The 13355-nt window shown below is 35.1% G+C and overlaps 1 protein-coding gene across 3 annotated transcripts in view; it reads left to right on the top strand.

The window, feature by feature from the left end:
* The window catches only part of ATF7IP2 (activating transcription factor 7 interacting protein 2), a 68571-nt gene that overhangs the window by 22064 nt on the left and 33152 nt on the right, over positions 1-13355 (top strand). For 2 of the 3 annotated variants that reach the window (XM_043914299.1, XM_043914300.1), the window contains 2 exons: positions 7972-8067; positions 11022-11179. In XM_043914299.1, coding sequence (XP_043770234.1) covers positions 7972-8067; positions 11022-11179 — 254 coding nt within the window. Of the gene's footprint in view, positions 1-7268; positions 7404-7971; positions 8068-11021; positions 11180-13355 lie in introns of all 3 variants that reach the window. The other variant, XM_043914298.1, reaches the window with a different exon arrangement.

Raw genomic sequence — 13355 nt, forward strand, 5'->3', positions numbered from 1 at the left:
AAACAGTCCTTCCATCCAGGTTGGAGACAGTCCCTTAAATTATGTCTTTTTCCAGTCCTGGTTGTAGGTCATGAGGCGTCTGATCTTCATCCAAAGATAGATTACTGAGATATGCTTCAGAAACAAACTTAGTATGTTCTTTAAGAATTCAACTAAAATTTACATTAATACCAAATAACAGCAAAGAACTATCCAAGAAATGATTGGTAGACCTCCATTAACAAACTGGGATTTAACATTTATTGAAACATCTTTTTCTCCCTAAAATTACCCTCATTTTTATCAAATATAACTAAATTAAGGTTAGCTTGTTTGCAAAATAGGTCTGTTCTCACTAATTTTGGTCTGATGATTTATATAACCATAATTGATCATAGATTTTTTTTTTTTTTGCTGAAACATTTATACAATCTCAGACTGAACTTTTAAAATAAAACAGGGCTGGGAAACTCACACCAAAGGCTTATCACAGATTTTGCCTAAAAAATCTAGGTGAATTCTTCCCTTTTTAAGGTCTCAAAAATTCCTTGAGATTTTTGTACCTATTAGTGAGATAACCTTCCTAGCTCATTTGATAAACTTACTGGAAACCTAAGAGTTTCAAATTTCTGGAGGAGTCAGAAAATATAATTGTTTTGTTTATAACGTATAATTTTACCAAATTATTTGCATAATTAGTTTGAGAGGAAGGTTTTCCCTACTCCCGGAAAACAAGATTCAAACCTGTAATTTGTCCGGTAGAAACCACTAAAGTTATAAGCACATTCACTGATTCATTCAGTCCTTTTTTAACTTTTGTGAAATCATCAGGTTTTTCATTAGAATACCAGGACATATCAAAATGTTAAGAACTCCATATAATTTCTAGGATATCTGTATTAGTAATTTTACCATACATTATAACATGAGCAGATTTATTACTCATTTGATAATCTTTTTCATGTAATTTAACCAACCAAATAAACACAGTTTAATATCTCTCTTTGGGATGTTTCAGGGGCCCTCTGAAGCACCCCAAAGTTAGCTAGAGGTCAAAGGAACTTCAAAAGAATTCAATTTAGGAAGTTTTATCAAAAAGATCAATTAAAAGCATTTAGAACATTTGGTCAGATTTAGTCAATGTTGATGGGTGTATCATTTAGCTTGTTGATATGTCACAATGGGCGTAAATACCAAGGCTGAAGGTCTAGTGAAAGTCACCTCCACCATCTTGGACCTAGTTGGCTCTAACCAGTTTTCTTATGGCTGTGTCATTCCTAACAAAATCCATTTATCTAACTAATTGTAATCCAATTTTAGAAAATCCTGATCATGTGTAACTCTTTTTAGTATTTTTTCATACCTTTTTTCTTTTTTTTTTTTTTTTACTGAAAGCACACTTCCTACTTTCCTTTAGCAACTAAGAACTAACTTTTATATTAGCATTTTATAGATTGGTGAGCATAAATACCAGTGATAATTTCTAAAACCCTTGCTTTCTTAGAACATTTTAGGATGGCACCAAACATTATTCATTTATAGTCCCAAATCTCTTTAGTTTCTCTGTAAAAGGAAATTAGTGTTTAGTAGTAAATGTTTCACAATCATTTTATTTGGAAATGACCTAACTGTTCAATAGACTTCTGACACTTAGCACACTTAGCACAACCCTTAGAAATTCAAGTTACACCAATCTGGAGAGACTATTTTAGACAGATATTCCTAAAAAATAATTATTCTTAATAGAGTTTATATAAAAGCTCATATCTCATTTACATTTTTTTAGAAGTTTCTTCACTTGTAATTTCCTTGTTGACAAACTTTTAGCAGATATAATATTTAACTTATGTTAAACCTAGGTACAATGAAAATATTCTACTTAATTACTCTAAGACATGTCTATATTAGATAGGTCAACAAATAATCATTAATATCAGGTATTTAATACTGAATATTTCCCAGTTCACCTGAACCTGGAATTTATTGTTTAATTTAGAATTATTTGATTTGTAAGCGCTTACCTTTCTTTAAGCCAATTAAAAGCTCATTTACAAATTAACCTCAAAAATATTACCCAGAGACAAAGACATACCAAGACATTTAGACAGACACAGTGCAAGATCTAGCTTCATTTTCTAAGTTTCGTCATGAATTAGATATTACAATATAAAATTTACTAGTTTATAAAAAAAGTTGAAATAAAATTTTTAAAGGCTTTTTCCCCTTTTCCCTCAGTCTCAGGAGTTAGAGATGGTCTAGATAAGTGTTCCTGAGAGCCCTGGTCTCAAGGCACAGGGAAAGAAAATCAAGTTCTAACAAAATGGCGGCAGGTCTAAACCAAATGGTGGCCAGACAAAGCAAAATGGCCATCAAAAATCACAACACAGAACACAGAGTTAAAACAGATACATGTAAACCTGGCAGTATCAGACACTCCCTGAAATACAAGAATACAGTCTCTCAGAAAACCTCCTATAGAGACACAGAACTTCAGATCCAAGTACTAACAGAGTAAAGGAAAATATCTCAGGTCTTCTAAGATTTCAAAGGGAGGAAAGGAAGCCAGGTTGAAAGAAGAAGGGGGAGGAGGTAGGAGAGGGGGGCAAAAGGGGTGGCCTTACGGACGTCTCCTGCCACCTGCAGATACCCAGGCCTTACGGGACTTTACCCTGGGCCTCCAGAGAAGGGAGGACTGGAACTTGGCCCTACCAGAAATCAGAACCAGAATTCGAGTTCTCTGCCAAGAGGAGGTGATCAGTCTCCAATCCTCAGCTCAGGCTGAGGCCCTTCGACCAGATTCCTGCGTCCACCAGGGGACTAGAAAAAAGGGGAAGGATAGGAAGGGTTAAGGAGAGGAAAGAGAGAGGTAAGGGGAGAGAGGTCAATAAAGTCTCTTGTTTCTTACTGGTCAGAGCACTCTGGCAAGTTGTGCACATCAGGAGGAGACCAGGGACAAAAGGGTCCCAGTTGCAGCCGCTGGGTTTGGTCCATTGGCAGGCAAGCTGGCCCCTGAGTACCCCGACTGGTTAGGATGTCAGTCTCAGCGAAGAAGAGTCCCACCAGAGTCGCCATTTGTTGCAGGAAGGGGGACCCCTTCCAGGGCCCGAAACTGGGCTCTTGTCTAACACTCGGAAAAGAATTGTCCTAGGAGACACATGTGCTGACAAAGCAAGAGATTTTATTGGGAAGGGCGCCCGGGTGGAGAGCAGGAGGGTGAGGGAACCCAGGAGAACTGCTCTGCCGCCTGGCTCGAAGTCTGGGGTTGTATGGTGATGGGATTAGTTTCCGGGTGGTCTTTGGCCAGTCATTCTATTTCAGTCTTTGCTGGTGGCGCATGCATCACTCAGCCAAGATGGATGCTAGCGAGAGGGATTCTGGGAAGTGGACGGACACACAGTGTCTCCTTTCGCCCTTTCCCGAACTCTTCCGGTTGGTGGTGGCTTATTAGTTCCATATTCCTTATCAGGATCTCCTGTCATAAAACAACTCATGCAAATGGTTACTATGGTGCCTGGCCAGGGTGGGCGGTTTCAATCAGTGTGCTTCCTCAACAGGGATATTAGGAAAAAATAATTGTTTACATCACATCTCTAGATCCTTGAAAATGGTCCCTTACAGAGAAGCCTACAGAATCATGTGACGGGAGAGAGCGGTGGTATTAACAGAGAATAGGCTTTTCAGTCAGTATTTTGCTCAAATCTTTCAGGTACTGCATGACCTTGAGCTTTGTGAACAATTCTGTCTCTTTTGTACTGGTCATGGGATTCTTTGATCTCTAGCCATAGCTGTTTGTTATCAGTTGATACTTCATAGAGTTAGGCAGCCCAGACATTCATTGTAAAGTCCTGCTACATTTGGGTTCACTTGCCATCATTTCCAAGTTTATGCAGATATGTTGCATTATCTGACATTTTGCTTTTCTGGCATCATTAAATGTACTTTTTCTTTTCTTTTTGGCCTATTTCATCTCATTGTATTACAGTTTCTATACATGTCTGATTTACTCTGAGTTTGAGTATAATGAGCTTCAAATTTAGTAAGTCCTGTATCAGGACTTGTTTTGATGGTCATGTTTTGCTATTTTATTACCACTGAAATGATGCAACTAAAAGTCATTATGTGGTAAATTAATGTCTGTCCTTAGCTATAATGGATCAAAATGTCTCAATCCAAACTATCCTACTGTTTCAGAAACAAAAACACTACTGTAGTTTCTAACACAGGCCATTAAAATTGCATAGTTACGTGTTATATGAATATATATTTGCATAATACATGGAAACCTTTTGAAAGACTCAAACAGAATCAGCTTAAAAGGTGAGGCAACACTTTGACCCTTTCTACCTCTTACTTTCTTCTGCAAGGCAAAGGAGACATTAATAAAAAACACATAAATATTCTGTTGTTTGCAAGAATGAGGTAGCAGAATTATGTTAAGCATGTGTGTGTGTATGTGTGTGTGTGTGTGTGTACACGTGTACGTATGCACGCATGTGCAGTCTCTCAATCGTATCCAACCATTTGTAGCTGCATGGGTTGTAGCCCACCAGGCTCCTGTGTCCATGGGATTTCCCAGGCAAGAATACTGAAATGAGTTGCCATTTCCTATTCCAGGGATCTTCCTGACCCAGGGATCCAACCCGCCGCGTCTTTTGTGTGGATATAGCTTAAGAGGTTGGGGATTGCAGATGTGTTATTCCCAGTGAGTTAGTAGCTGAATTCAGAAATAACTTCTGATGTGGACATATAAAGACAAAATTTATTCTTTGAACATTTAAATTTTTCTGGCATGGAAAAATCAGAGTTTCATTCACTGCTGTTACCTGCCTCACAAAATAGTCCACATTGATGCAGAATATGGTCCTTCCCATTGAGGTTTAGAGAATGCAGTTTATTTGTTATCCTCCCTGGCCACTACTACCAGAAGTTTCTTGCATTGTCCAGAGACAAAGGTTTTTAGCTAATTCCTTTTATCTGTCTCCCGGTAACTAACTCTCACTCACTTGATATTTTAATTCCTGTCTAAACAGTTGACTCTCTAAACCACATCTGTTTTCCTTGTTTGAATCCCAGTGGAATAAGGGCTTCCCATTCTGACATTGTTCTTTCCTACTGAGAGAATCCAAAAGCTGTTGACTCATCTTTTGAGGTTTCAAAAGGATCTTGTCCTGGTGTATTCCAGTTAAATTACTGAAGTAGACGGGGGTTTTCTTCTGAAAGATTACCCTATGCACCATTGTAGAAAGTTGAGTCAGATACATAATTGCCAATCTTTCTCTAATATTTAGGCCACTTTGCCTGCCATATGCAAATTGTAGCTAGGACTTCATCTGATTCCATAATTTTAGTCAAATTACCATCTGTAGAAGACATTTATGAGGTGTTTGTTGGAGGTTATTGTGCCTGCCTTCTCTATGAAGAATGTCACCACTAAATGAGAATGAATGTCTCTGCTACACCATAGGAATCATGCCTTAATGGGCAGTTATTCCAAAGTAACAAAGTTTTAAGAGTCTGCCTTCATCTGAATCATCAAGAGTACTTGTTTAAATTGTGTTTATTTTAAATTGAGCTCACTAATAATTGTTTTAAGCTTCTTTTTTCTCAAACTTACCTGATGAGAATCATTAGTGGTGACTGTACAACTTTCCAGGCCCCTTTCCAGGAAATTGTTTGATGAATCCAGGTTAGGGCCTAAGAATTTGTGATTTTTAACAAGTATTCCATGTGATTCTTCCTTACCAGGGAAGTTTGACGAACAGTGTTCCTTTTGCTTCTTAGCAAAACAGTATTTCCCTAAACAGAACGGACATGTTTTTCCAAAGTTTCATTGGGGTAGGAGCTTCACATATTGACCTTAGTCAGTGAACTGGCAAGCATGCAGTAATGCATAAAAACCTTACATGGTTGACAGGTAACGGCTGTCAGTAAAAATGGTATGAGTTTCTGAGCATTTACTTACGTTTATTTTAAGCAGTTAATTTAATCAGATATTCAAAAATTGTAAGAGTACAAGTGATAATCATGTCTAATGTTGAGAAACCACTGAAGAAATGTTAATGAAGCACTACAGAAGAAATAAAGTAGACAGTGATTTTGAGGAGCAAGAACAATTGGGAAGGAAAAGGAAAAGCCTTGGGAATAATCAAAGTTACTGATTATGACTAGTCATCCAAGTGACATCAGTATAAATGAGTTTAACATAGAAGCTGTTCTAATTTTGAACCCCAAGTTACAAGATACTAGGGGAAGATATAAACATTACTAATAAATACCTTAATTATATCATGACAGGTTTTGTACTAAAAGAGACTACTCTGTTGTGAGAGTTGCTTAAAGGAGCATTTACATTGAGCAAACACCTGTAGTGAATATTTCTGAATGTATAGCTCAGCAGAGCTGTTCATTTCCTTGGGCATTGAGATTAATTATGCTCCCTGAAAATAAGCCAATCTATTTCCTGAAAACCAGCCAGATAATGAAATTCATTAGTGTTTCATGTGTTAAGTACTATAATCTGATAGAATAGCATGCATTATGCCAGATAGCATTAGTCACATTGTCACTAGTATCTTAAAATTTTATCAACAAGAAGTCCTCCCTATCCCCCATCCCCACCCCCAAAATAAAACTATGTAAGGAAATTATTTTGCATATTTATGTCCTTTCTTTCAATTCAGTGTTTTCCATTTTACAGAGCTCTTATGCATATTATCTTTTTATGTTCTTAACAAAAATCCTACAAGCATCCCTTTTTCAATACTGTATGACATCTGTCCATTTGTGGACAGGGCAAATGAAACTCAGGTGTTGTGACTTCCCAAAGGTCATATAGCTTGTTAATGACAAGGTCAAGGCTCAAATTTTCATAATTTGCTTTGTATCTACTGCAGATCAACCAGCCATTTGAGATAAGTACAGTCTCTTTTCATAGAGTACTAGGTTTCAGTTATGGTCATTAAAAATATATATAAATGGGACCAAATAGGCTTTTATTGTTCCTTTAATTTGTATTATGGAATTCAACTGAAACTGTAGGAAACTAAAATTAGTATTGAGAGAATAAACTTAATTTCTAACTTATCCATATATTTAAATGTTAGATGTGTTCTGCTGAATTTGATTTTTAACTTTTATAAAATTTACTGATATAGTAATACAAATATATAAATAAAGTACATTTTACTAGTTACAGTAAACCTAGAAAAAAGCAAAGCTGTTTTCAAGAAGTAGCAAATAAATTGCTTTTAAATTTGAAACATGGGATGTTTTGTATTTTTAAATTCTAGGTCAGACTTTTGGTTCGACAGGAGATCTGTAGTATAAATTACAAACTATTTGATAGCAAACTGAGAGAATTGACTGAACGCATTGGGAAGACACAGTGCACAAATAAACATGAAGCAACAGCGGATAAACTCTTTGTAAGTTTCTAATTTCATTTAGTTTCATTCGAGTCGTTTTAAAAAGTAATATTTAATGATGTTGTACATGTTAGGAAAGGAAAATAAAGGTAGACTAAAATCTGATCCCTGGCCACAACCTGATATATTAATACTATACATAGAATTTATTATACCTCAGCTATTTTGGTCCTTGAGAAATACTTGTAGAGCCATCAGCCTTTAGGTGTCAATTAAAAAATACATTCTGTATTAGAGTTTATGTAACCTGTTTCAGGCTCGCTTTAGGGGTTTTTTTTGTTTGTTTTATTTTACTCTTCTAGGGTTACTTGTGGATTGATATTTCTATCACTATTAATATTATGGTGAACTAATTAGAAGTTTCATTTTCTTTTTAAATCTTCCAATCTTGGACATATTATACTAGCATCAAACCTGATTTAAATGTTTGCCTTACAGAAGAATTTCTCATATATTTGATGGATGCCTAAGTCTCACAAAACTACATAGGCAAATAGTTTTCTCGCCGTCTCTATGTGATATATTTTTTGGTACTCTGGTTTTGCATTTATTTGTTCTTTTCTTCTAGGCAAAAATAGCAAAACTTGAAAGACGTGTTAAAGCAGTGTTACCTCAAAGGCATTGTGTGGAACCAAATGTGGTATCCAACAATACAGCTTGTAAGGTTGGTATAAATGTATAGGAGTTTTAATAACTTACTTGACGCACATTATAAGTAGTGGGATTGTTAAGAACCAGAATATACTACCAGATGAAGACACGGGTTTAAAAGATAATAAATTTATACTTAAGAATATTCCTGTGACTCTGGAGAAGATAACTTCAGATAGCCAAAAGTAATGCCACTTGTATTTCTTTTATAAAATGAGTAGAGAGGTGATTTGTGATCGCCTAAACTGCCTCCCTCTGTCATTTTATCAGGATAAAAAATTTTAAACATACACAGAAAAGCTAAAAGAATTTTACAGTAAATGCTTATATAGTCAATGTATAACTTCTACCTTTATTTTTTGAATATATTTATATTTGTCATGTATCTGTCATTCTACTCATCCCCCAAGCCATCTTTATATTTGGTCCATTCATAAGTACTAAAGTATTTTGTATCAAAATACACTTTGCAGTGTCCACTTCAAAATATCTTAACATGAGTGTCATTAAATAGAATTTAGTATCTGTTTATAGTTTTTATATAAAATTTAAAATAGTCTTAAGTATACATTCCCTGAATTTTTTTCTTCTATCTTTATTCCCTTCAGTATCATATATGCACTAGCCTCAGTAACTCAACTGCAAAGCATTTTCTTCCCTGTTTTCTGAAAGTTTGTATAAGATATTTATTATTTCTTTAAATATTTGATAAAATCCACCTCTGAAAACCATTTGGGCCAGAAGTTTTCTAAGAAGACTTTTTCCTGAAAATGTAATTCTTTAATAGTATAAAGCAATTAAGATTTTTGTTTCATCTTGTGTATTAGTTTTGTAAGTTATCTTAGCAAGGAATCTGTCCATTTTATCTAAGTTGTTGGTTTTGTTGGCATAAAGTTGTTGATAAAATTCCCTTGTCATTTTAATATTTGTAAATCTGTAGTGATATACTCTTTCATTTCTGTTACTTATATAAACCATGTTTTCTTTTTTTTTTTTTTTTTGGTCAATCTTATTTTAGATGTAATTTGTTCTTTTTCCAGCTTCTTAAAAGAGAAAGAGCTTTAATTTTAACCTTCTTTTCTACTAGGAAATATTTAAAGATATAAATTTTCTTCTAAGCACTGCTTTTTCTAAGCATCCTCTTAGCACTTATGTACTTCTCAGTGTAGAAAGTATAATAATCTGTATTACACTGTATTTTTGTTTTCCATTAGTTCAAAATAATTTCTTATTTCTCTTGTGGTATTGTTCTTTGATCTATGGCTTATTTAGAAGTATGTGTTTAATTTTCAGACATTTCTTGCTATCTTAATTTTACTGATACCTGTTTTTCTCAAAAAAACATACTAGGTAAAATTTCGATCTTGAGTTTTTGACACTTAGTTTATGCCCAAGGTATGCTTTCCCCTGGTGAATGTTCCCTGTACCCTTAAAAAGACTATTGGGTGTAATATTCAATAAGTTTCACATCTGTGCTAATTGTATCAAGATGGTTCATAGTGATGATTCATGGCTCCCAAAAGATGTCCTGACCTAATCCCCAGAACCTGTGAGTATGTTACTTAATGTACTTAAAAGAAGCTTATAAATGGGAAGATTATCCTAGTGGGCTCAATATGATCATTGGGGTCCTTATAAAAAAGGAGTGAAGGTTAAAGACAGAAAATAGAGATGGGACGGTGAAAGCAGAGGTTGGATGATTGCACTGAAGATGGAGGCAAGGGCTACAAGCTAAGGAATGCTGGCAGCTCCTAGAAGCTGGAATAAAGGAAATGGATTCTCTCCTGAAGCCTCCAGAAGGGATCCAGCCCTGCTAACAACTTGATCTTAAAAAAAAACAGTTTCAAACTTCTGGCCTTCAGAAGTGTGAGAGAATAAGTTTCTGTTGTTTTAAACCACCTAGTTTGTGGTAATTTGTTATCACATCCTCCAAAAACTAATACAGGATGTAGTACCAGGAAGTATGGTGTGCTGTTGTAACAAATACCTAAAAATGTGGAAGTGGATTTGGAATGGTAGAGGCTGGAGGAATATTGAGGAACATGATTTTTCAAAAATTTGGATTGCCTTGAACAGACTTAGTAGAAATATAGATGTTAAAGTCTGCAAATAAGGGCTCAGGAGGAAATGAGAACATCTTAGAGAAACCTTATATATTTTAAGAAAATACCTAAATCTTCATAAACAGACTGTTGGTAGAAATATGGACATTTAAAAGCACTGTCCCTAAAGACTCAAATAAGGAACATATTGAAATTGGGGAGGAGGGAGTTCTTGTTGCATTGTGGCAGAAAGCTTAGCTGAAATGTGACCTCCAGTGATATAACATGGAAAGCAGAATTTACAAGTGATGAGCTTGTATTTTTATTAGGCTGTTGAGATTTTTGAGCAAAGTGTTGAAAGTTTGGCTTGGTTTCTTGCTTCTTACAGTAAAATGTGAGAGAAAAGAGATAAATTGAAGGAGAAACTGTTTAGCAAAAAGGAACCAGTATTTGATTTGGCAAAGTATTAGACTATCCAAAACTCATCAACTAGAAAAGAACAAGTTGGAAAATTGATTCATTTCTGGTCTTCACTTATTACTATAAGTATAAAAAATAAAATTTTCTTTGTTAAAGCTGAATGTTTATTAATTCCTAAAATTCAGTATAATAGGAATAAAATATCTTCTTCATTCTTCTGTATCTAAGTACTTAGGTATTTGTTTTTCCTTCTCTTAAAGCTAAGAAATTGCTTCATGTTGTCATTAGTTTTATTTCTTTTGAAGTATTTTTTAAAAATTCATTTTGGCAGAGTAACTGCGATCATGGTCATCAGCCATTGATACACATATAATTTGCTTTACCATATGTATAGAGAAATAGTTTGAGAACAATTTCCAAGTGAAATTTTAACCTATCAATTTTGTGTGGAAGACCACAGTTGGTAACCCTCCCCTCAACTGCTTTTTCCTCACCCAATTAACAGGTTGCAAATTCAGAGACAATGATTTTGGATAAGAATCCAGAGTCAGTTAATAGTCCACAGGAGAGGAAAACTGTGAAATCTGAAACTTGTAACCCTTCAGAAAAATCAAGTGGAAAGATTAATTGGTCACTGGACCATAATGAAGCTGTTTCTGAAAGGTAGGCATTTCTATAAAAATGCATGAACTTGCTCATCTAAATGTGTTTGTAAACACCATGTACTTTTTTTTCTCAACGTAAAATAGCTTAAAGCTTCATATTTATATGAAAACTATTTTTGTCCATTATGAAGAAATTGGTTCTCTAGAAGTTTAATTGTTGTTTTAACTGTACTCAATAAAACTTTGAATTGGTTAGATGATCAGGTTTTTCACTGTGATGCTTTCTATCTTTGATATGGCAACCAGAGTGATAAACTGGATCATTCTAGTAGTTTCCACTTCTACTCATAGAAGAATCAAGGCCCTATGAAACAATGGTTTCAAAAAAATTACACAGAAAAGTAAGATTAGGAAAATAATACAAGGAAAAAAGTGACTAAAATTAGTTCCCTGCATGTTGGAAGTGTATAGTATCATGATAATGTCAAATTAGAGTGAATAGACTAACTTACTCATCTAATTGATCACAAAGCGGCTTAGACACTAGATCTCGTCTAGTCTAATAAAAGATTTGGGGCTGGCGGGAAGGAAGTAATTTAGTTTAACAGAGAAGCTTGATTGGTGATCTTGGCCTGAATTGATGTTCAAGGGTAGAGGGCTGGGGACATTTTAATGAATTATTTTCACTGGTGCCTCTCAACAGTTTTTGAGCTTTATAATATTATTTATTTACTTAACATTCACTCCTTAGTATATCCTATGGTTTTGATTTTATATGGTAAATTATACCTCAGCTTTTAAAAAGAGGAAACTATATAACCAAAAACAACTGAGTTAAATAATGGCCGTTGAATGGAGAATATCACTCTTCTTCCCCAAGTGACTGTGCGTACTCAAGGATGCTGTAAAATTGAAGAGAAGCATTTCAAATCTATGCCATTTACATGCAGTTCTGACTCTTCAGAAGAAATCCTAATGTTCCATGATATTGAGGTCTGCATTCTAGTTTGAGTCAGGAAGCTGCTGTGAAGAAGGCATTTACTTAGTTGGCAAAGAAAAGAGTCACATTTCAATGAGTCTTTATTGCTGCCACTTACTGATGCCTGTGCTAAAACTCATAAAGTGACAAAAAAGAAAAATAAAATGCTGTTGATAGAAGTGAAAAAGTGAAGACACCATTATATAAATAACATTTTATAGGCTGATATGCAAAATTTATCACTGGCTTATATCTGTGATGCGAACAATTCACGTTTCCATGCGCTGTAATGAAGGCAGAATGTACGATTTATGAAACCGTTTCAGGCAGCACTCTCAGCCCGAGGTGAGTGTGAGAACAGGTGTATACAAGAAATGTGCAACTTGACCCTGGTAAGTAAGTAGGTGAGGTTCAGCGGTGAGTTTTATAAAACATTTAAGGAAGAAACAATACCAGTTTTAAACAAACCATACCAACTATAAAAATAAGAGGGACTATTCTCTAGTTCATTTCAAGAGACTAGATACTAAAGTGTATTAACTCTGACACATTGATAATAAAATCAATTGTAGAATTTTACAGAGATAGAAATTACAGTTTACGTGTACCCACAAAATGATTCAAATAATCCTAAACAAGAGACTGGTAAACCAAATTCAACAATATATAAAAGTTGAGTTTGTTCTAGGAATGCTGCAATGTTGGTTTAACAATAACGAGTTAACTTAAGTAATGTACTAGGAGAGTCATCATCAGTTCACAATAGATGTAGGATTTGATAAAAATATCTGGTTTATGATTAAAAACAAATTCTTAGCAAACTTGGAATAAGAGGTAACTTCCTTAATCTAATAAAGAGTATCTGTGCTGCTGCTGCTGCTAAGTCACTTCAGTCATGTCCGACTCTATGCGATCCCATAGACGGCAGCCCACCACCCTGTCCCTAGGATTCTCCAGGCAAGAATACTGAAGTAGGTTGCCATTTCTTTCTCCGATGCATGAAAGTGGAGTCGCTCAGTCGTGTCCAACTCTTAGCGACCCCATGGACTGCAGCCTGCTAGGCTCCTCCATCCATGGGATTTTCCAGGCAAGAGTACTGGAGTGGGTTGCCATTGCCTTCTCCAAAAGAGTATCTGTAAAAACCGTAAAACTAATCTGATAGTGAAATATGGGAAATATTCCCTTTGAGATAAAAATAGAAGGGTGCCTGCTGTTACCACTTTAATGTTATACTGATATCTTGGCTAATGCAAAA

Source organism: Cervus elaphus, chromosome 10 (genome assembly GCF_910594005.1).
Source record: "Cervus elaphus chromosome 10, mCerEla1.1, whole genome shotgun sequence".
In the NCBI taxonomy this organism is placed as follows: domain Eukaryota; kingdom Metazoa; phylum Chordata; class Mammalia; order Artiodactyla; family Cervidae; genus Cervus; species Cervus elaphus.